At 44.7% G+C, this 20,888-nt stretch overlaps 1 protein-coding gene across 3 annotated transcripts; it reads left to right on the plus strand.

Moving 5' to 3' along the window:
• The first annotated feature begins 609 nt into the window (after positions 1-609).
• Positions 610-20,156, plus strand: LOC115397964 (rapamycin-insensitive companion of mTOR). 3 transcript variants are annotated; one of them, XM_030104530.1, is made up of 38 exons: positions 610-668; positions 794-841; positions 2,581-2,678; positions 5,205-5,269; positions 5,442-5,573; positions 5,708-5,771; positions 6,324-6,450; positions 7,291-7,460; positions 7,879-7,946; positions 8,292-8,359; positions 8,462-8,544; positions 9,156-9,243; positions 9,438-9,528; positions 9,612-9,678; positions 9,779-9,859; positions 10,019-10,119; positions 10,261-10,426; positions 10,750-10,851; positions 10,929-10,975; positions 11,064-11,199; positions 11,316-11,515; positions 11,884-12,010; positions 12,605-12,769; positions 12,901-12,977; positions 13,113-13,191; positions 13,311-13,420; positions 13,508-13,595; positions 13,694-13,786; positions 13,885-13,991; positions 14,117-14,346; positions 14,464-15,559; positions 15,782-15,862; positions 17,355-17,662; positions 17,756-17,962; positions 18,043-18,195; positions 18,448-18,571; positions 18,661-18,799; positions 18,904-20,156. In XM_030104530.1, the coding sequence occupies exons 1-38, from the start codon at positions 620-622 to the stop codon at positions 18,982-18,984; spliced, it is 5,316 nt and encodes a 1,771-aa protein (XP_029960390.1). In that variant the 5' UTR covers positions 610-619; the 3' UTR covers positions 18,985-20,156. The 3 variants fall into 3 exon arrangements, with proteins under 3 accessions (XP_029960390.1, XP_029960388.1, XP_029960389.1); XM_030104528.1 differs by lacking the exon at positions 15,782-15,862; XM_030104529.1 differs by lacking the exon at positions 15,782-15,862 and having other exon boundaries at positions 620-668; positions 17,403-17,662.
• The last annotated feature ends 732 nt before the right edge of the window (positions 20,157-20,888 follow it).

Genomic DNA, 20,888 nt, shown 5'->3' on the forward strand with positions numbered 1-20,888 from the left:
GCAGTTATTCAAAAACACTTAACACAGATGAGTACTCACAGGTCAATGGATGGAATAACATGCAAATGTTATATGCCTTGCTTTTAAAAACAGAAGTGTAGCGTTTCAGTGACTGATATTTGGTCTCATATTAGACAGTATAAAGTGAACGTAGTAGAATGTTGTTCTTGTAGAATCGGAAAACACTGACAGAAGACTTTTAGCTCCTATCTATGCGATTTTCACATGAAGTTTAAGCTGGTCTGAATTAACTCCACTCAGCATTTTATAATGTCGATTTGAATAGTCTTAGGCAATGTGGAGACTATTCAGCTTGAAAAAGTGAATACAGTATCATGCTGTCCTTGTCATATGTGTGAATTGCACATGTAAAGTTTTGTGTAGATCTGTGGAAGTCAGTTAAGGTTTGTGGGACTTTGAGGGTTTTGTAAAGTCTGTGGGGGTCTTTGGGTTTGTGTGGTCTTTGGGTGTCCGTGTGGAGGTCTACGTAGGTCTGCGTCTACCCGGGGAGGTCTGTGGTGGTCTGCTGCGGAGAGCCGCTCCTGCTGCGACAAACCCGGCTCCCTCTTATCTCGCGAGAATCCGCGAAGTTTCCGGTGTTGTGTATGTTCCTGGAAACATGGCGGCCAGCTTCCGCGGCCGTCCTATCCGGAGTCTTCGGATGCGAGGTAAGCGTGTAAAACTCGACACAGTGGCAACTGTACTGACAGCATATTGCAAAAATAGACTTCGTGAAGCACGCGCGGGTCCCGGAGTGACCCCTGACCCTGTCCTCGGTGTGTGTTTTTGACAGGTCGGAATGACAGCGGGGAAGAAAACGTCCCGCTGGATCTGACCAGAGGTAAGCAGAGGCTTCATCACATCACCCTCAAAGCCATTATTCTTCAAAATGGATGGAGGCAATTCCTGCAAATACTAGCCCAGCAGAGTGGAAATCCACACATTCTACGCAACTCCCCCGTCTCCGTTGCTGTTATCCCGCCGCCTCTCTCCTCTCTTTCATGAGAATAACATTGTTATCGTGATAGCAAGGCGGCAGCGAGCTAACTAACTACTAGCTGAGTTAGCGTTAGCTAGCTGCCACAGCTAACCAGCCATGACGACGCTCTGTTGTTTTGATCCGTGTGAGTGGGCATCTCAGCCTGTTATTAAGCCACGCCACGGCTGCGAGCGTAGTGGCCGTGCACCGTCCGCCGCACGGGAAACGCCGCGTCGAGGCCGTTTGCTGTGCAGCGTGTGTGCGGGCAGTGCTGGGTGGTCGTTCCAGGGGCTCAGCTCGGTCAGATCGACTCCTCCGGCAGCATCACCGCGCACCAGTTTGTTTACTCCGAGCAGCGTCGCTCAAGCTCCCCGCTGGGTTTCATTACAGACGTGTCAAACAGTGACATGTCGCTTCTCAAACCTCTGTCGACCGGTCTTACGATTGGACACAATGCGGTCCCTCTGTCTGGGCTGTTAGGGTTGAGATTACTTATGTCTTCAAATCGAGTGTCTGCAAAAGTGGCGTGCAGTGCTTAAACTGTCACGACACAAAAGATCAATAAAAACATTAAAAATAATCAAACATGCTTTTATAGGAGATATTCGCCTATCACTAATATACAGTCTAAACAGATTTAACTACAACTCGAGGTGTGTTTTTCCTTTGATATGCTTTTGTGAAAATCATAAGTCTACTAATTAAAAAAGTAATCTCTTTGAACACCTGTCTAAGTCTGTTTTACTTTCATTTTTGCCCAGATGCATCAAATGTATGTGATCTGAACTTGAATGAAAAGTAAATCTCATTCAGTATTATTCCATCGCTTTTCATCCTGTTGTTTGAAAAGTGTCATTGAAATTTATGTATACACTGAAACTGTGATTTTCTTCATTACCATCTGTCTTTCTTACTTGTTCTATTTGAAATTAACTTTAAAAGTGTGGAAAACTTTTTTCTCCCCACTTACCGTTGTGAATGATGTTATTGTAGCACGACTGACGTTGGCTGTGGTATAGCGGATTTACTCACAAGTTGATTATATGACACAGATGAACTAATTTGATCTTTTGAAATGCAAAGTTTTTATTAAGGTGCTATTCATGTCATATTCAGATGCTGTGAACTCTGCTTTGCAAAATGGGCTGAAACATAGAAAAGATCAGATGTATCGGAGGACGTGTTTGCATTTGACTTTTCAACAGAGATACAACTGTCTGTAGAATATTCATCTCACAATGAGATATGGTTTTGCAAAACGAATGGCATGACCTTAATTCTAATGGAACCAGCCTTCATACATCAACCTTCCTCCATATTATGTGGACAAGAAAAGACTAGTAGATTTTAAGCTCCCCCATTTTCTAAATCAGTATCGTTACATTGGTGGATGGTGAACAAAGCAAAACTACTTCTCTGCTCAGGTCTGTCTTGCCTTTCACTGTCTAGACCTTGTTTTGACTGTACACACCAAATTAGTTAGACCTGTAAGGTCGACTTCCTTCCTGCAACATATCAATTATGGTTCATCGACTGCTATTATGGCAATACACCTAATGCTTCCTTTGGTTACATTGTATTTTCCTTTACTTGTCCTGCAGAACCCTCAGAAAACTTCCGTGAAATCCTTCAAAATGTGGCCAAATCGCACGGAGTCAGTAACATGCGAAAACTGGGCCACCTGAACAACTTCATAAAGGTAACACTGTCTTGTTATGATCTTTTTACCCCATTAATTTATTTATTCAAGTAAGCGGAAGCCAAGTTTGATTTTAGTGAAACCTCAACAGATTGTGTTTCTGGCTTTCTGACTCGGTTCAGATGTCTGGGAGGATCGATCAGCCTCCCCTTCGCTGTAGTGTCACCACTGACCTCTCCTTGATCCTCTCCTCCTGGGTGCTGCTGCCAGCAAGCCGAGCTCTGCTTGTCATTGTGATGCTGACGGTGAAAGTAACAGGAGCTCTCGGGACGGGAAAAGACTCAGATCTAATGTGCATCAAGAACAGCATTGTGACTTTGAAACCAGACATTATTAATATGCAATTAGTGTTTGTAAAAGCCTGCGTTAATCCTAACGTCCATGTTTTGTTTTCTCCAGATTTTCAGTTACATGCACATTGTGGTGACAGACAGTTGCGCATATTCCAATAATCTGAAGAACAGAGTGTTATTGTGGGCAGGCAGACAGGCATCAGAAGATATTTTTAAAAGGGATAGGCTTGTGTGGAAAATTAGATTGTCTGTCGTCTTATCTGCGTATGAGAAAAAAGAGCTGGTATGTTCTTGCATTTCGTGCACACTGATTTTGTTCATTGCAACCTCACGGAGAAATGCCAGAGCCATTTGTACAACTGTCGAATTCAACAGCACCAGACCGTATCTGCTGCTGTCACTGACACGTCTGTCTGTCGTGGATAGATTGTAAACACTGGTTGGTGGCCGTGTCAGTTTGTTGGTTTTCCAGTAACTGTGCAGCTGAACACTGGAAGCATCCTGAATTTTGACTGCGAGCAGTGTGCGTCTGTAACCCTCACACCTCGCTCGCTTGTTTACAACTGACTGGAGGCTAATAGCGATGACGCGCGTGTGCGAGCATACGTCTGTTGGAGCTCCGTGACTCTGATGCCTTATAAGGGTTCCAGGACAGTGAGGGTGACCTAACTCCCCCTCCTCAGGAGAGCGTCACATGCCCCCTTCCTCATCTCCTCTTCCCTCCTCCCGCCTGCTTGGGCTCTGACATCACAGCTGGTTTAAAACAACCCCCCCTCTCTATCACCCATCCCATCTTGCGCTGGCTCATCTCCTGCTCTGCTATATGGTGTTGGGTGCAGGAGAACGAAGCCCAGCTTTGAGAGACAATTTAAAAATACGTTTTGAAATTAACTCAAGACAGAAGCTTCAGGCTCAGTCGGTTGTTTCACTGAGCTACACCGATGGAGTATTATTAACTTATTGGGAGTGCCAGGTTGCCTCTGGGTGCTTATGAAAAAGGTATCAGCTCCGGCTTTGGTGTATTTGTACACTGTGCTGTCTTTAGATTTGACACCAATGTTGTGTATGTGTGCTCCCTTAATGGCAGAGGACCAAGTAAATGTAGACATTTATTCTGGAAGCAGAGATAAGTGATGTATGGAGGCCAAGTGCTTATGGCAGAGACACTTTCAGTGGCACCTCTTCATCTTATTATGAACAAAAATTCAGTGTAGGGAAGTTCCACTACTAAAAGGGAACACTAACTCGAGAGTCAAGACTAGGGCTAGGCAATACACAGCAAAAAGCAAGGAGAAAATGAAACACACAGTTATTGTAGATTAAGGGAAAGAGATAACTGTTATTTTAGGAAGAGAAAAAAGCACAAAAACCTGAACACAATCTGCATTAGTATTTGCGTTTATTGCTAATCATAGTTGTTACTTGACGAGGTTATCACATGTGCTTCTCATGTCATCCAACCCTAATCTAGACCAATGTGAAACAGGAACACAGGGCAAATAGTGAAGCTGTAGACGGGAGAATATATAATGAAAAGGATGTGTTCACACCAAACAACCAAGACAAGAGGCCAGTTGTCCTCTTTAAATGGTCTCTGGTTTGGTTGGATGGGATGTGACTTTTTGCGCCAGCTCTTTGTTGTGAGTGCAACTTTAACTTTTCTACCGCTGTTTCCGTTTCTTTTTTTGTAAGAAGTTCAAAGTTCACCACAACAGTGCAGGTGTGTTCAGCCCAGCACACACTAATGTGGAAGTTTTGAAGTCATTGTCACATGATGACATCTATTTACATCAGTTGGTCACCACACCACACGTGTGTGAACGTTCAATCAGTCAATATTAGAGTCATTCGAGACATGCCGATATGTTAATACAGGTGCATTCACTCATAAACAACAAGCAGTGAAGGTGACAGAAGCCGACTCGTTTGCCTTGTGAACATGTGAATATATTGTCTTTCTTATTCCACCATCAAATCACAGTATAACTCCAAACATGTGTCAGACATGCACCAGACACACACTTGCTTGGTTCCTGCAGCCAACCTGCAGAAGCGTGTCGTGCTGTTTGATAATTGGATAGTCAGTCCGTTTAAGAAGATGAGCTCGCCTATGGATGACCTGAGAAGCCTCTGGTTCTGCTTATTCTTTAGCATTGACTTGTCTTTATTTGGAGTGATTTTAAAGCAGGCGTGAAAATAATGAAATACATTTTCTGGGTCTTCTGTGCTGTAGTTGCTGTGCAGCAGTGGACACTGTGAGGATAGCTTTGGGTTTACATATGAAGAAATCATCGTTTGGTAAGTGATGATTGTACATGGTTTGATTCTTGCACTGTTACAGCTTTCAGTGAGTAAAAAGGTTCTTTTTGAACTGTCATTTTATTAGTTACTCACTATCCAGCTTGTGTAAATCTTTAGTCATTTCCAATGCCGTAATATGTCACAAGTGTTTTATATTTTCCAACCTCAGTCTACGACTAGCGCTACTAAATGAGGCGAAGGAAGTACGTGCTGCAGGGTTGCGGGCGCTCCGCTATCTCATTCGAGACACCAGTGTGCTGCAGAAGGTCCTCAGACTACAGGTGGATTACTTGATAGCCAGGTAAGATCCCATTGTTTATGAAATAATTTTCATTTCAGTAACATTTAGTCTTTTATTTTGCTGATCGCATGTTTTATTTCTCCTGCTGGGTTATAGATCAGGATGGCACTAAATACTGCTGTGGCTTGTTTCAGGTGCATCGACATCCAGCAGAGCAATGAGGGGGAGAGAACTCAGGCCCTGCGACTCGTCCGAAAGGTAAGATCACACGTTTTTATAATTGCGTTCTCTCCGAGCATTTCCAGAGTCAGTGTCATGTCACTGAAGGAATTTGCCCCAATGGCTCGGCAGCCTCGTTGCAGCACAGTGTCAACAAAAAGATCCTTGGGTTAGCAGCAGTATCAGTGTGGATGGTTTGCAAAAGTCTGCAGGCAAGGTTATTTATAGCTCATTCTGTAGTTTACTGTAAACTTCCTTCTCACACACACGCTCACTCACACTCTTCACACACACACACACACATACAGACAGACAACGTCAGACTGTGGCCTAAAGAACAGACTATTAGCTAAAGAGGCTGTAAAATAACTCCTGAGCCTCTTATGATAAAATGATGATTCCTAATTCTGGAAAATTGGGTCCAAAACATGTTCGGCTTCTATTTTTACATTTCAAAAGTTGCTCCAGTTTCTTTGGAGTCCTAGAAAAAGTCGCCATAAAAAAAGCAGTGTAGTTATTTTTTGCTTCTTGTTTGTCCAGACTTGTTTGATGACTCATGTTTCACTTCTCCCTCCCCCTCTCCCTCTGTAGATTATCACTGTCAATGCGATGCTTTTCCCCACCTCTATTGCAAACTCTCTCATCGCCGTGGGGACCGATGGACTGCAGGAGAGAGACCGCATGGTTCGTGCTGCCATCGCCATCGTGTGCGAGCTAGGTGAGGTGGAAATGCACAAGAACCATCAGCTCTGCACATACAGCTTCCATGTGGGGAGTCCACAGTGATATTAAACCATAGTGTAGATGATACGAACTGTAAATCATATTATACTTTCAGATTTAGCTAAACACTGTGGTCACAAATAAATGCTGATCTCATTCAGATGTTTGGTGACAAGTCAGTTGAATTTGTTGTTGTGATATTGAAAAATATTCAAGTCATTGACAATCTAGTTGTATGATGACGTACATAGTTATAGGATTTTTTTCATAAAATGTGAGATCCACTGTTGTATTTTTTTATATTAATTGCTGGTTTTAAAATATGCTGCATTGAAATTCCGTCTGAGTTCACAACTTGCTAATTTTTTAGCTTCCTGCATTGTCTTGTAAATCTCACATGACTTGCTGCGAATCAATCGGACATAATTTTGTAAAAAAAATTTCAACACAATTTGTCATGAGGATTAAAAAAAATCTTTTTAAATCAGTATTTTATTTTATTCTTCATTAATCATCAGTAATGTACCAAATTTTAGGATGTCTCAATTTAACACGAGGACCATGGTGAATGCTTCTCTGTGTAAAAGCCAAAACAATATGAACAAACTTTGAAATTAATATGATATATACTTGATTATATATGGACTTTTTTAGTACTTTACATATTAATAATTATCTTTAAGCATGACTTTTAAAAAAAGAAGGCAGCTAAAACCCTCTTTATATATGGTGCTTGTATATTTAGTATTTTATTTATATAAACATCCAGGCTTTCATATGAGTTGCGTTTTTAGTGCATTGAATAAAACTGTATATTATTTTTTTGTTTTTGAAGCCTTGAAGAACCCAGAGGTGGTCGCCAAACGAGGAGGCCTCAGCACAATCCTCAAGAGTGTGATCGACTGTCAGCTGAGCCGCATCAACGAAGCACTGATCACCACCGTCCTCCATCTACTCAACCACCCACGCACCCGACAGTATGTGCGGATTGACGTCGAGCTGGAGGTACACAGACGTGAACACAGACACGCACACATACACACACAGATGTACATTCAGAGGAAACTGATGTCTATGGACCAGCCAGTGTGCTGGGAGCCATTCCAATCAGGATTAGCAGCCTTAGGTTGCCCGTCTCTCCCATGGAGCTTACACTAATCGGTTACAGCATTTCTCTAAAGCTTCATTGTCCGTAAGCAGACACCTGGGACAGAAGCATCTCCTCACCCCAGGCCCAACGTCCACACGGGCGTCATATGAGAGCCGTAACGGGTTAATTAACACTGTAGAACAGAGAATATTTTAAGTGGCAACATTTCCACTTCATTTAGCATTTGTCAGTGTTATTGATATGTAATGAAGCCTGCTGTGATTTTTATTTGTACTTTTCCATCTCTTGTGTGTCTTGTGTTCTGTCCTCCAGCAAATCCTCGCGCCTTTCACAGATTTTCACTATCGTCACAACGCAGACACGGCTGAAGGGCAACTCAAGTGAGTGTGTGTGTGTGTGTGTTTGTGTAAGGGGTAGTATAAAGGGCATCTGTTACAGTAAAAACAATAAGATTGAGTGTCTGATGTTTCCCCTTTTGTTGACTGTTTGCTGTGTTCCAATATTGGGAACACCATGTGTGGACAGAGTGGAATGCTTCTGCAGTGTTTTGTTTTGTGACCCGTGTTGTCAGGGCTGCTCGACTGCAGAATAGCTAGCTGGAGCATTGTGAATCAAGCTTGTTAATTCTCTAACTCTGATTTGATCTTAAAAGCATCTTGATTGATCCTTCTTTGAGGTTTGACTGTGTCGCCCAGTGTTTCAGGTGCATGTTTTTGTGTTCACAGGGAGGACAGAGAGTCTCGCTTCCTGTCCAGCAGAATGGCCATCGTGGCTGCCTTCCGTTCATGGTCTGGTAAGGAGATGAAAGCAATTACACTGTACCGGTAAATTAAAATGTGTTTTGTGGTGTTGAAATGGAGTTCAGTATCTTCTTTCTTCTCCCTTTTAACCTCAGGGATCATCAACTTATGCAAAGCTGGAAATTCTGGTATCCAGTCTTTAATTGGGTTACTTTGCATACCAAATATGGAAGTCAGGGTGAGTATCTCAGTGGCTGCTTACTGTTTTGTTTTTTTTTTCTTTTTCTAAAGCTTTTGTTCCTCTCACGCTTAGTATGGTTAAGCTGAAGTTAAATGCCGAGTTAAAAATATTCAAGCTGCAAAAATATAACCGAACCTTTGTTCTCGATTCTTTTTAAGTAAAGAGACATTTGACACATACTGGCACATCACAGATGATGTGAGCCGAACCCTGTCACAAACAGGCAGGACGGTGATCTTCCAGGAACTGTGTGTTATATAACAGCCTGTCATTTCTGCTTTCTTGATACAAACAGTTTGGTTGCGTTTTTAACATACACAAGTGAGGCCGGATATTAGATGCACCTTTCAGTACAATGCAGCCAAGCCTAATGCTGTTACAAACTACCTCTATAGTGAAAATACAGTTGATTAATAAAATGCAAAACTCAACATTGTAGCCTGGATAAAAGGTAAATGTAGCGATGCAAAGGTTTACCTGTAAGCAAACTTTTTTCTTTTCGGTGAACTAACCTGTACAGCATTAGAAGTGTTCGTGGATGTGATGTTTAACTTTTGCCACATTTTGAGGCGTCTTTCTGACTTTTTTCGTGATAATTTGCTCTGCAGAAAGGCTTGTTAGAGGTGCTGTATGAGATATTCAGGCTCCCTGTGCCCATTGCAACTCAAGACTTCACGGAAGCTCTTTTAAGTGTTGGTAAGAACGTGCTTTATGTTCTATATGTATCTTGAAATCTTTTTTTTTTTAATCCTGTTGTATCAAGTGATTTGTCGTTGATCATCCATCCAGATTGACATCATTTCACGACTAAAGCAACTGTTCCTTCTAAGAAAATAAATGTCTGTGTTGTGCTGAGGGTGGACTCTAATCTCGACTGTGGCGTACTTTAGACCCTGCCAGGTTTCAGGACACTTGGAGACTCTCGGATGGGTTCGTTGCTGCTGAGGCCAAAGTCGTTCTGCCCCATCGGGCTCGCTCTCGGTGAGACATGATCAACCGTGGAAAGAAAAAGTCAGTTCTGTGCTTACATAATCCATAACACATTCTTTGTTCTCTTCTTCCAGACCTGACCTGATGGACAACTACCTGGCGTTTGTTCTTTCTGCCTTCATCACTAGTGGGCTGCTAGAGGTAAGCTAATAGCACATAGCTTATGTTTTGCCAGCCTTGAAGTTTCGATTCATTTTTAAAACCATATCTGCCTTTCTGCCCTCTTTTTTTGTGACTGCAGGGTCTTGTTGAAGTCGTGACCAGTAGCGATGACCAGCTAGCTGTGAGAGCCACCATCCTCCTGGGAGAACTTTTGCACATGGTAAAATAAAATTTGACAGAAAATGCGCTTTTGAAATACTAGAATGAAGTGTTGTTTGCTGTCCTGAATCATACAGCTCTAAAGTATTCGAGGAGGGCTCTGTGTTGTGACTGTGGGCTGTTTTCTTTACATCTTCTCCAATCTCTCTCTTCCTTATAGGCAAACACCATACTTCCTCATTCTCACAGCCACCACCTGCACTGCCTTCCCACCCTCATCAACATGGCCGCCTCCTTTGACATCCCCCAGGAGAAACGACTGTGAGTGCACTCTGACGCACACAAGTATTTTTATTAGTGCAAAGACAAATTCCTGAGAAGTGTGGGTTCCTCAGTTTAAAAGCTCATGTGCAATTCAAATTGGTTTGAAATTTTATCACTTCTCTTTATTGTTTTTTTTAGTCGGGCGAGTGCAGCGGTCAACAATCTGAAACGTTTCCATGAGAAGAAGAAGAAAGGCTTGAAACCACACAGTCTTTACCTGGACCACATCATTCGCAAATCGGCGTCTTCACATAACCGCAGAGAGTCGCACTCGCGTGCCCACAGGGACATCTACGTCATTAAGGTAAACGCTCGGAAGCTTCTCAGAATCTGGATTTGAATTTCAGTTTCTTCTGTGACTCATCAAAAATCCAGTTTTGAGAAACTCACTTAGAAAGACAAGTTTTTATGTATTTCACTCGGATTGGTCTAAACCACGTCTGTGTGGTCACTTTGAAGGTTTGTTCTGTGTTTAATCTCGCTTTGTGTGAGCTCTTTGGATGAATTCTTCAGATAAACAAAACTAAACATGCAAGCTCACCATTGTTTTAGGATCTATGATTATTCCTCCTGTTTACATCCCGTGTTTATTTCCAAGTGTCTAAAATGTCTTGTCTGCATGTTCAGGACACAGAGGAAGCACTGATGATGAACCTGAGAGACAGTCACATTCTCAACCACAAGCAGAACCTGGAGTGGAACTGGTTGCTCATCGCCACCATCCTCAAGGTCAGCCTGACGTCCTGCTGCAGCGTTTATTCATTGTTCTGCTTCGTTCTTCATAAAATCTAACTTCTCCCCTCCAGTGGCCACATGTAAACCTCAGGAACAACAAAGACGAACAGATGCACAGGTAAGACCAGACGCCGCTGCAGTGTTTTGAACTGTTAATGTTGCTTTTGTGAATTATTCTGTTAAATATTTATTCCTCTGCTTTGCAGGTTCGTTCGGAGGTTGCTGTACTTCTACAAGCCGAGCAGTAAACTGTACGCTGGGCTGGCGTTGGATCACCTGAAGGCTCGACAGCTCACTGTGGTCGGCTGCCAGTTTGTGGAGTTTCTCATGGACTCAGATGAGGTGAGAGAAACTCGCACAAACCAGTGTCTCCTGGTTTTTGTTTTTTTTTTGTTTTGTTTTGTTTTTTGTACTTGCCTCTCACCCCATTTTTTTGCTGTTTCTTTTCCTTTCACCAGGATGGCCACGGTTACCTGGAGGACCTGGTGAAGGACATGGTGCTGTGGCTTTCGTCCTCTTCGGGGCTGAAGCCCGAACGCTGCCTGCAGAGCAACGGCCTGCTCACCACACTCAGCCAGCACTACTTCCTCTTTCTGGGGACTCTTTCTGCACATCCACAGGGAGTCAAACTGCTCGAAAAATGTGGCCTGTTTCAGTGGTGAGTGAGCTTGACCCAAACTCCTAAACCGAAGATGGGGTAGCTTTTTTTTTTCAGTGATGAAAATGAAAAAGAGGTCATTTAACAATGAATGACAACTGGAGCTCAAAATTGCTTCAGTGGATCATTTTTGTTTTAAGATTAATTTAGTTTCACAATAAGAAATTGGTGTCTTCCTTCCTTGCATCCCCATTCTTGGTAATTATTTCACGAGCCTCAGAGAAGACAGATGGTAGCCATGTGTGGCCCGCAGACTGCCAGTCACCCATGTCTGCCATAGGCCCAGGTGTGCCAGATGTTTTTTGTTTGATGAGTAATCCTGCAAACGACTCAAAATGAAAGCTGCTGGCGTTTGTCTGTGTCTGCAGCCTGCTGAATCTTTGCTCAGTGAAGAACCAGGACGCCGTGCTGAAACTTGCTGTATCCACACTGGACTACAGCAGAGATGGTCTGGCCAGAGTGATCCTCTCCAAGATCCTCACTGCTGCTACTGATGTAAGACTGAGCAAAGAGACAACTCAATGCACAAAATGTGTAGAATTATGGTGAAGCTTTTTGCTGCATCAGTTGTTTTCAGTCCTGCACCTCAAGGACAACCATCCTGTGTGTTTTAGATTTCTCTCTGCTACATCACACCCTTTTCTATCAAGCTTTGCAGACACAGGTCTGATAAAGAGCCATTCGTTTGAGTCAGGTGTGTTGGAGTCAGGAGAAGTCTAAAGCATGCAGGACAGCGGTCCTTGAGGAGCAGGATTAAGAACCACTGAACTACATTTTCACTGCGGCCTCAATATCATCACTGTAAAAATAGGACGGCCTGAGCTCCAGATGAACAGGAGAGGGACATTAGTATGCGAATGAGACTTGCTTGGGGGTTTCATGTGGCTAAGAAATCCATAAATTCTGATTATTGTTTGACACAGATCCTGACATGACTGATTTCAGACAAAACATTAAATCTGTGGGAATATTTTTTCGATTTCATTGAAACTTCGTTCCCGTTACTTAGTGAACAGGTTTTCTCTGCACTTAAACTAAAATGTCCTGACTCTGTCTCTCCGTATCGCTCGATGCTTTTTGTCTGAGCAGACTTGCAGGCTATATGCTACCAAGCACCTCCGCGTGCTGCTGCGTGCCGGCGTGGAGTTCTTCAGCAGTTGGGGCATGGAGCTGCTGGTCACTCAGCTTCACGACCACAGCAAGGCCGTGTCCATGGAGGCGCTGGACATCCTGGACGAGGCCTGCGAAGACAAGGTGAGCAATGGAAAGACATGATTCGGTCGGATTGCTGCAGATAGAGGATAAAGAATGAGGCTAATATTGAATCTTAATGTGTTTGATAGTTTAAGCTGACAGCTCAGTGTGTTGACTGTGTTGTTTCACAGGCCAATCTTCACGCTCTCATCCAACTGAAACCGGCCGTGTCACACCTGGGAGACAAAGGCCTGCTGCTACTTCTTAGGTTTGTTCTTTTAGAACAGCAGTGCTCTTTCACAGGAATCTGCTCACTTGATATCTCTTAGTCTGTGAAGTAAAGAACCTCATAATTATATAATTTTTTTTTAATATGCTTGCTTTTTTTCTCTGTCCTGTTTAGGTTCTTGTCCATTCCTAAAGGTTTCTCCTACCTCAACGAGAGAGGTTACGTCAGCAAACAGCTGGATAAATGGCAGAAGGTATTATTAAGATACCAGAAATATATGAAAATAAAGTGTCTCATGTCGTCCTCTGTGTTCCTTTTGTGATTGGATTTGACCACATATTAAAAGAAGTGTCCCTCCATTGTTGAACGTAGGAGTACAACCTGAAGTATGTGGATCTGATAGAAGAGCAGCTGAACGAAGCACTAACAACTTACCGCAAGCCTGTTGACGGAGACAACTACGTCAGACGCAGCAACCAAAGGTGAGACGGGACTGTGTTTTTCGACCACTGAGTCGCTGAAGTGGAATAAGTTTTCACCGTGTGTAATTTCCATGGTTGTGTTTTCAGGTTACAAAGACCAAATGTCTATCTCCCTGTGCACTTGTATGGCCAGCTAGTCCATGATAAGACAGGGTGTCATCTTTTAGAGGCTCAGGTAAATGGAGTGTTTCTTCTCCTGAACTGTTGTACATAATACTTTGATTTATTTTGATTACTAACTTTTCCTGTTGTGTTTTTTCCTTTTGTCTCCAGAGTGTAGTTCCCGACCTCAGCTACACGGTTCGCTCCCCGATGCTGGACACCTGGGAGGGCATCAAACACCTGAAGGCTGCTCTCTGGGCGCTCGTCAGTAGCTCTGTTCATTTCACAATGGCACTATTAAAAAAAAAAAAAAATCGGACAAAGAGATGGTACTTATAATTTTCTGTTTTTTTTTCTTTTAGGGAAACATCGGCTCCTCCAACTGGGGTCTGAATCTCCTGCAGGAGGAGAATGTGATTCCTGACATCCTGGCGTTGGCTCAGCACTGTGAGGTCTTGTCAGTGCGAGGGTAAAAACCGCTTCTATTCAGTTTTCTGAAATTATGTCCTTAAAAAAAAGAACTCGGCTCCACTGAAGTAGTCCTTTGAAGGATTGTTTAGTAAATTAAACGCCACCGTCGTCTCCTGTCCGCAGAACGTGCGTCTACGTGCTGGGCGTGATCTCCAAGACCAGGCAGGGCTGCGAGGTGTTGAAGCAGTACGGCTGGGACGCGGTCAGACACAGTCGCAGGACACTGTGGCCTGTCACTCCAGACGAGGTGGACACGCAGCTGACCGCCGAGCTTTCGTCTGTACCCAGCACGCTCAGCCTCAACTCTGAGTCCACCAGCTCCCGCCACAACAGCGAGAGCGAGTCTCAACCAAGTGCGTTTGCTCCTCGCCTGTGCTTCCTTTCTGACTGACACTTATTGTTTTACATAATTATCGTAATCTAGTAATTCCTCATGTATTTGGCTTTAAACGTTGTCTCTGTGCCCTCAGACATGTACATCCTGGATGATGACAATCGAGACATTCTGGACCAGTCCGACGAGCCCTCACTCTATCTACACTCCAAACCAGTGAAAGACCGCAGCCCCTTCACCATCCTGGCTTCCACGCGCTTCGTTCGCACTCGCTTCCTCAACTCCCTCTCCCTGCCGAGCAAGAAGGTGCGCTCCACCAGTGACCCCAAGACCCCGTCGGGCTCGCGCACCCCTACCGAGCTCAAGATCGGGAGTATGAGGCGAAACAGGACGGTGACGGAGCCCTCCGTCTACAGCCCCAACCAGGGGGACGTCTTCACCCCCGTGTTCAACGGCAGAGGGATGCCAAAGAGCCCAACGGTCAGTCTGGAGACGTCCTTTGTGGGCACCAGGGGGGGCTCGGAGGAGCAGCTGGTGGAGGGCAGGCTGGCCCGGGGAGGAGGCGGCTCTGGTCTTGGACTCAGCGGTCTAGGAGGGCACGGGAATGTGGAGCACCACGCCCGAGAGAGGGAGCAGACCAGCCGAGAGCGTCTGGCGGGAGACGGCGGCTCCTCGTCGGGCGGAGGGACCGTGGGAGGCGGCGGAGGTACTCAGTTCAAAAGCCGCAGTCAAAGCTTTAACACGGACACCACGACCAGCGGCATCAGCTCCATGAGCTCCAGCCCCTCCAGGGAGACCGTGGGAAACCCCGAGCACCCGGACCCCGAACCGGACTCCTCTGACTGCGTCAGCCTCAACACGGTGGTGTCCGCCAAGACTGTAAAGACACTTTCCTCCCTCACGCCCCAGGCTCAGACCAACCACATGTCCACGTCGAAGTCCTCCACGGTCTCGCTGGTACCGCCCGGCTCCTCGCACACTCTGCCCCGCCGAGCCCAGTCCCTCAAGTCCCCCTCGGTGACCACCATAAAGAGCCTGGCCGACTGTAGCTTCATGTACACCAGCCCAAGAGACGCTCTGGGTTACGCCACTCTGAAGAGGCTGCAGCAGCAGCGGATACACCCGTCGCTGTCTCACAGCGAGGCGCTGGCGTCGCCTGCCAAAGACGTGCTGTTCACCGACACCATCACCATGAAGACCGGCAGCCTGGACTCCCGGTTAACCCCTCGCAGGTAAGAGCCACCGCTGCAGGGACTGCATGTAGAACCCACTGTTGCGGGTGTGTGTAATATGTTCTTTGCTTTTCTAATCGATTTTTCTTATTGAATGAAGACGACACCAAGCAGAAGAGAGATTCAAAAGAAGTATCTCCTTTTAACCGAAGCAGCTCTGTGTCCGGATTTGGCTTTAGTTTTCATTTGATAATCACAGGTGTGCCTTTTGCTGTCTGTCAGGATATCAGATAGGAGGCGTACCTGTCCCGAAGCCAACATCATAAGTCCATATCGCAGGCTGTCCAGAACACTGGTACCGCGGTGGGTGGACCAGCCCAGTGTCCTCCTGTCGTAGAGACGTAGCATCTAGATCCAATCCGGACAGACTTACTAGAGTAGCTGTGGGTCCTCTCCTTCATTTGGTGTGTCTCTGCTGTGATTCGTAGTTTGAGAAAATCCTTTCGTAGATCACTCACACTCTCATCGTTCCCTGGAAACTTTTCACAAAATCCTAAACCACACCCAGGCGTGAGACAGGTGCCGTGCTGTAGATGTAACTCTGCTGCTCGTACTTTATGGTTTAGTCACTCATTCATGTGAAAACAGCAGTTGGTGGAATCGACTGTGTAAATGCTGCAGAAGTCAGGAGGAAACAATGCGGAATGGAGTCTGAGGGTGCGAGGACTGTTCAGGAATGTCCTCTGTCTCTTAAGTCAGAGCACATTGTGTCCTAATGCAGTTCCCTCTGTGCCTTCTGTCAAATATCTCATTAGTGATGCACAGGTGCAAACTTTAATGTTACCAGACAGATTAATGTTCATGCAAAGCAGTTTAATGGAGTTCTATTATATTTATAGAGGGGAAAAATGTAATTCAACACTAAAATTTTCATGTTCTGAAACTGACAAAGGCAGAAAAATAGAAAATAGTTTGGTTTAGTTTTTAAAGATGGTGCTTTCACACAGATGGTTAATTTGATACGTTGTAGTTTGTAGATGGGTTAATGCTTTTTGCCTCATGGCGTCTTCAGATCTGGCCCGGGCCTTTCTGTGTGGACTGTGAGTGTTTTCTCATCAAAAAGGAATTAATACAGTGCGTGCTACTCCAGGGATTGGCTCCAGTGGCCTCTGATCCAGGCCGCCGTCATATTTTCTAAAACTGTCACATATTCTAAAAGTGTCAGACTTTATAAAACAGCGGTTCTCAAGCTGTTCGGTGTGTTCCACCTTGAAAAAATAGAGTTCAGTAGTGAAGACATCACCTATTGGCTATGGACTTATGACTTCCATACTTGGTTTAAATATAAATGTCATGCATTTTTTAAATGTTCTCATTCTAAGTTTTGAGCTATTTTGGTAACTTCTTATATTTTCAAATAAATTCTATTGGAAAAACAAAGTAGTTATGACTTGCCCTCACATACCACTAGTAGGAGCTCATGGATTAGTGGTGATCCTCATAGCCAGCTCAGCTGGTGGCGCAAGCAAGGCAGTTGTTGCTCGTCCCAGTGTGGTGTCTTTTCACTGCATCAGAGCTGAACCAAGGCCACCTGAAACTGTGGGTGAAGAAATTAACTTTTACTGCATCTGAACCAGATATGCTCCATAAATATAGTAACATGAAAAATAGATTGTTTTTCTTAAATTGTAGCATTTCAGTTTGACTCAGGCCTGTTCTAGTTGTTACTACTTCTATTCTGTGTCAGTCTGTAGAGCCCATTAATTTGCCCCCTCTCTCTGTTCTTTTTTCCAACTGTGTTATTTTGTTTTTTTTTGTTTTTGTTCTCACTCCCTGTGCTCCTTCTCTGCCCCAGTCTCTCCCCCCGGATCCTCTCACGCACCTCTCCTCTTGCCCTCCCTAGGTTTCTGAAAGCTCTCAGCTTTGCCTCTCTGGATAAGGAGGAGCTCCTCAGTCCCATCAACCAAAGCACCCTGCATCGCTGCTCCTCGGTCCGCTCCATGGTCTCCAGCGCCACCTTCGGGTGCAACGATGACTACATTGGCCTGGCGCTGCCGATGGACATCAATGACATGTTCCACATCAGAGACTCGGCCTACTTTCAGCAGAGAATCAGCCCCCCCTCAGAGGAGCGCAAGCGCTTTCTGTTCGGCGACGGAGACGGTAAAAACAGCTTCGTGCCTGATCAAATATTTCAAACTACGGGGAAGGAGCGATTCTGAATTCGCTGCATGCGTCTTCCTCCCCCCCCTGAAGGCGATCGCCCCGCTGTCCCCGTGCTGAAGCAGCAGTTCAGCATCTCCGAGCTGATCGTTTGCCGCGGCGACAACCCGAACCACGTGGTGGGGTCAGAAGAGACGGGCCTGCAGGAACACACCGAGGAAAACTGCCTGTACTGCGTGGGCTCCACGGTGCTGGGATACCCCACACAGCCGCAGATCAACAGCACGCACCCCCGAACAGGTGAGCGCACGCCTCCTGCACACCTTCAAACTCTCCTTACGGGATACACAAAACTCCTACTTCTTTCCTCTTTCTGCCAGATTACGTGGACTTCCCCTCCTGGGGGGGGCAGACCGGACATCGTCTGGAAGTGATGCCCCAGTCCAAGTTCTCCGGAGTGTCGGGCTGCAGCGACGCCGCCGTGTCGCAGGGCTCCATCTGCAGCACGCCCACGCCCGGAGACATCGTCATCGGTAAAAATAAAACGCCGTGTCCCACGTCGCTCGGTCGTTGAACATCTCAGCCTCGTTTTTGGTGCTTAACTTCATTTTGGGGCATCTGGGACGCTAGTTATGAGGATGTACAAGGACATTTTGAGAGCGCTGGAGAGACTTCCTTTGGAAAAGAAATGTTTCATCTCACTGGGAGTTGTTTGGTTAAATGAAGGCATATACTTAAAATCATAGCATTACAGTGAGTGTCAAACACTCTTGTGTGTCTCTCAGGTGGAAAGGCGATATCCGAAGACGGCCCTGCCTCTCGAGTCCTGTTGAGGAAGGAGGTTCTCCGTCTCATCATCAATCTGAGCTCTTCTGTAGGAACCAAAGGCCACGAAACGGGACTACTGACGTAATGCCCTGTTTTTCCTCTAATAATTACCAAAAAATCAACAGTAGACGTGTTTTCCTGAACGTCTGTGAAATGTCTGCTCCGTTCAGGATAAAGGAGAAGTTTCCTTACGCGTTTGACGACATCTGCCTGTACTCAGAGGTCTCTCACCTCTTGGCTCACTGTATGTTCCGGCTGACCTCCAGACGTTTCATACAGGAACTCTTCCAGGACGTGCAATTCATGCCAGTAAGAAGAGAAACCCCCTCCCTCTGTGTTTGAGCTCGACTTCGGATCTCTTTATTGTGAACCTGAACGACACGTCATGATATTCTCTCTCCTTTTTATTCTAGATGTACGAGGAAGCAGAGGCAATTCTGACGAAGTTACCAAAACCCGTTGAGGAGGACGTCGACCCTCCTGCAGAATCCTGATCATCTTTCCACGTGTGTCCCTTGCACAGTTGCGGTCCTGACTCCTTGCAACCACATAAAGACTGAAATAATAATACAAGTTGCGGCTCTAAGGATGAGGAAATATTTGGTCCGTTTATGTTGCTCAAAAAAAAAGAAAAACAAAAGAGTCCCCTAGCCGAGGAGGAGGAGGGCTTGGCCGTCACTCACCTTTCTTCTAGCGAGTCCGAGCTGGAAACAAAAGGACGTCGGTGTCTGTAAACAAATGTAACCCAACACGCCTAATGCTGTTTCAGACTCTTCTCATTTGTTTGTTTTCTAACAGGATAAAGGGGTGAGCGGTTTAACCAAATACTGTTTTCAGATGGGTCGGCAATCTTGTGCAACACTCAATAAAGCATCAACATACTGCGTAAGGACAGAAGCTGGATCATTCAGACAAAGACTCGAGCTGTTTAAGAAGAATCTTATCATTTTATCTCTTTTTCAGAGGTGATGTTTTTCTGTAATGAATAAGGCATGTTGTCGTGTCTACCCAGTGATTCCTCGGATTGTTTGTGTTCTTCTCTCTGACAAAACACTACACAGGGATCCTGCTGTTTTTTTTTTAAAAAAAGAAAAAGAAATTGTGGACCCTCCCTGCTTCGTATCCCACCCCGACCTGTGACCTGTCCTAGCCAGATATGTGCTTTTTGCTTCTCTTGCCTCACCACTTCCTACAACCTGTAGCCTCTTTTCAGCACAGACAGCCAATTACTTTTCTATTTCTTGTATCTCAGACAATCAAACATCAGTAGTATGGTATTTTCTAAATCATATCCACCACCCGTACACAGTACCTAAACGAGAACAGCATGTGATTTAATGCAAGTTGATGCCATTCTTTACTTGTGTTGGACCTTCAATGTTTTTCTTCAGCCATTTGCATTTTTAGTAAGCTTCTCAGGAGGTGGGTTGGTCTGTGGAAAGACGCTCAGATGCACCGTTATGATCTGTAGATCGATTCATTACAGATGTAGTACCAAACTGTGCTGTTTAGACCCTGCAGAAACCCAGCGGCTGCCCATCGCTATGCCTTCTTACCTCTGTGCTTCACCTCCACTGCATGTCCAACGAGCATGGCAGAGTTGTAACTCCATCTTGACGTGTTTCTTGCTTGTAAAACTTTTTTGTTTTTAAGAGAAAAAAAACAAAACAATAGGTTGCCATTACATGCTGCCATTACATAGTAGGAATACAATTATCCCTGGATCTATTTCCACAATGCAATATCACTGTCTGTCATTGGGAGAGATGGAGGGGATTCGAGGGGGTGCGATGACTTAAGGATTTGTAAAAGGTTTCCAGGGAAACGAGGATCTCTGTTTCCATTGGCTTGTTTTTGCTATAATGCTGCTACACAAATGGACTCATAGAGAGATGATTCATAGATCAGCTGAGTGATGTCAGATCCGATCTATTTATTATATGTCTGTACCATAGAGTGAGCTCAACCAGAGAAGAAAAAGTTATTTATATTTTTTCCTCAAGACTGTATTATAATTTAAAAAGATTTTTTTTCTTTCTTCTTTTTTTTTTTTGCCTGAATCGTGGTTACCCTTGTATAATGTGTACAGTATGTTTTTGGGGGGCATTGATGACCTGAAGAAACATACAATCCTATCAAAGGGATGCATTGTTAATAAAAGAAAATTTGAAATACCCAACAGAGGCTGCATTTCTTCTACATTTGTAAGGATGCAGGCAAAGCAAACAGATAAAACCGTGTTTTCCCCTTCTGCATTGATTCACAACCTTGTTAAAGAAAGCTCCCTTTATTTTATTGTTTTTTTATCATCTCATCATGTTAGAAAAATACAAACAAGTCCCAAAGTGGTCTCGTTTAACATTACACTGAAATTGACAAAAGCTTTATTAACAGAAGA

Source organism: Salarias fasciatus, chromosome 12 (genome assembly GCF_902148845.1).
Source record: "Salarias fasciatus chromosome 12, fSalaFa1.1, whole genome shotgun sequence".
Taxonomy (NCBI): Eukaryota; Metazoa; Chordata; class Actinopteri; order Blenniiformes; family Blenniidae; genus Salarias; species Salarias fasciatus.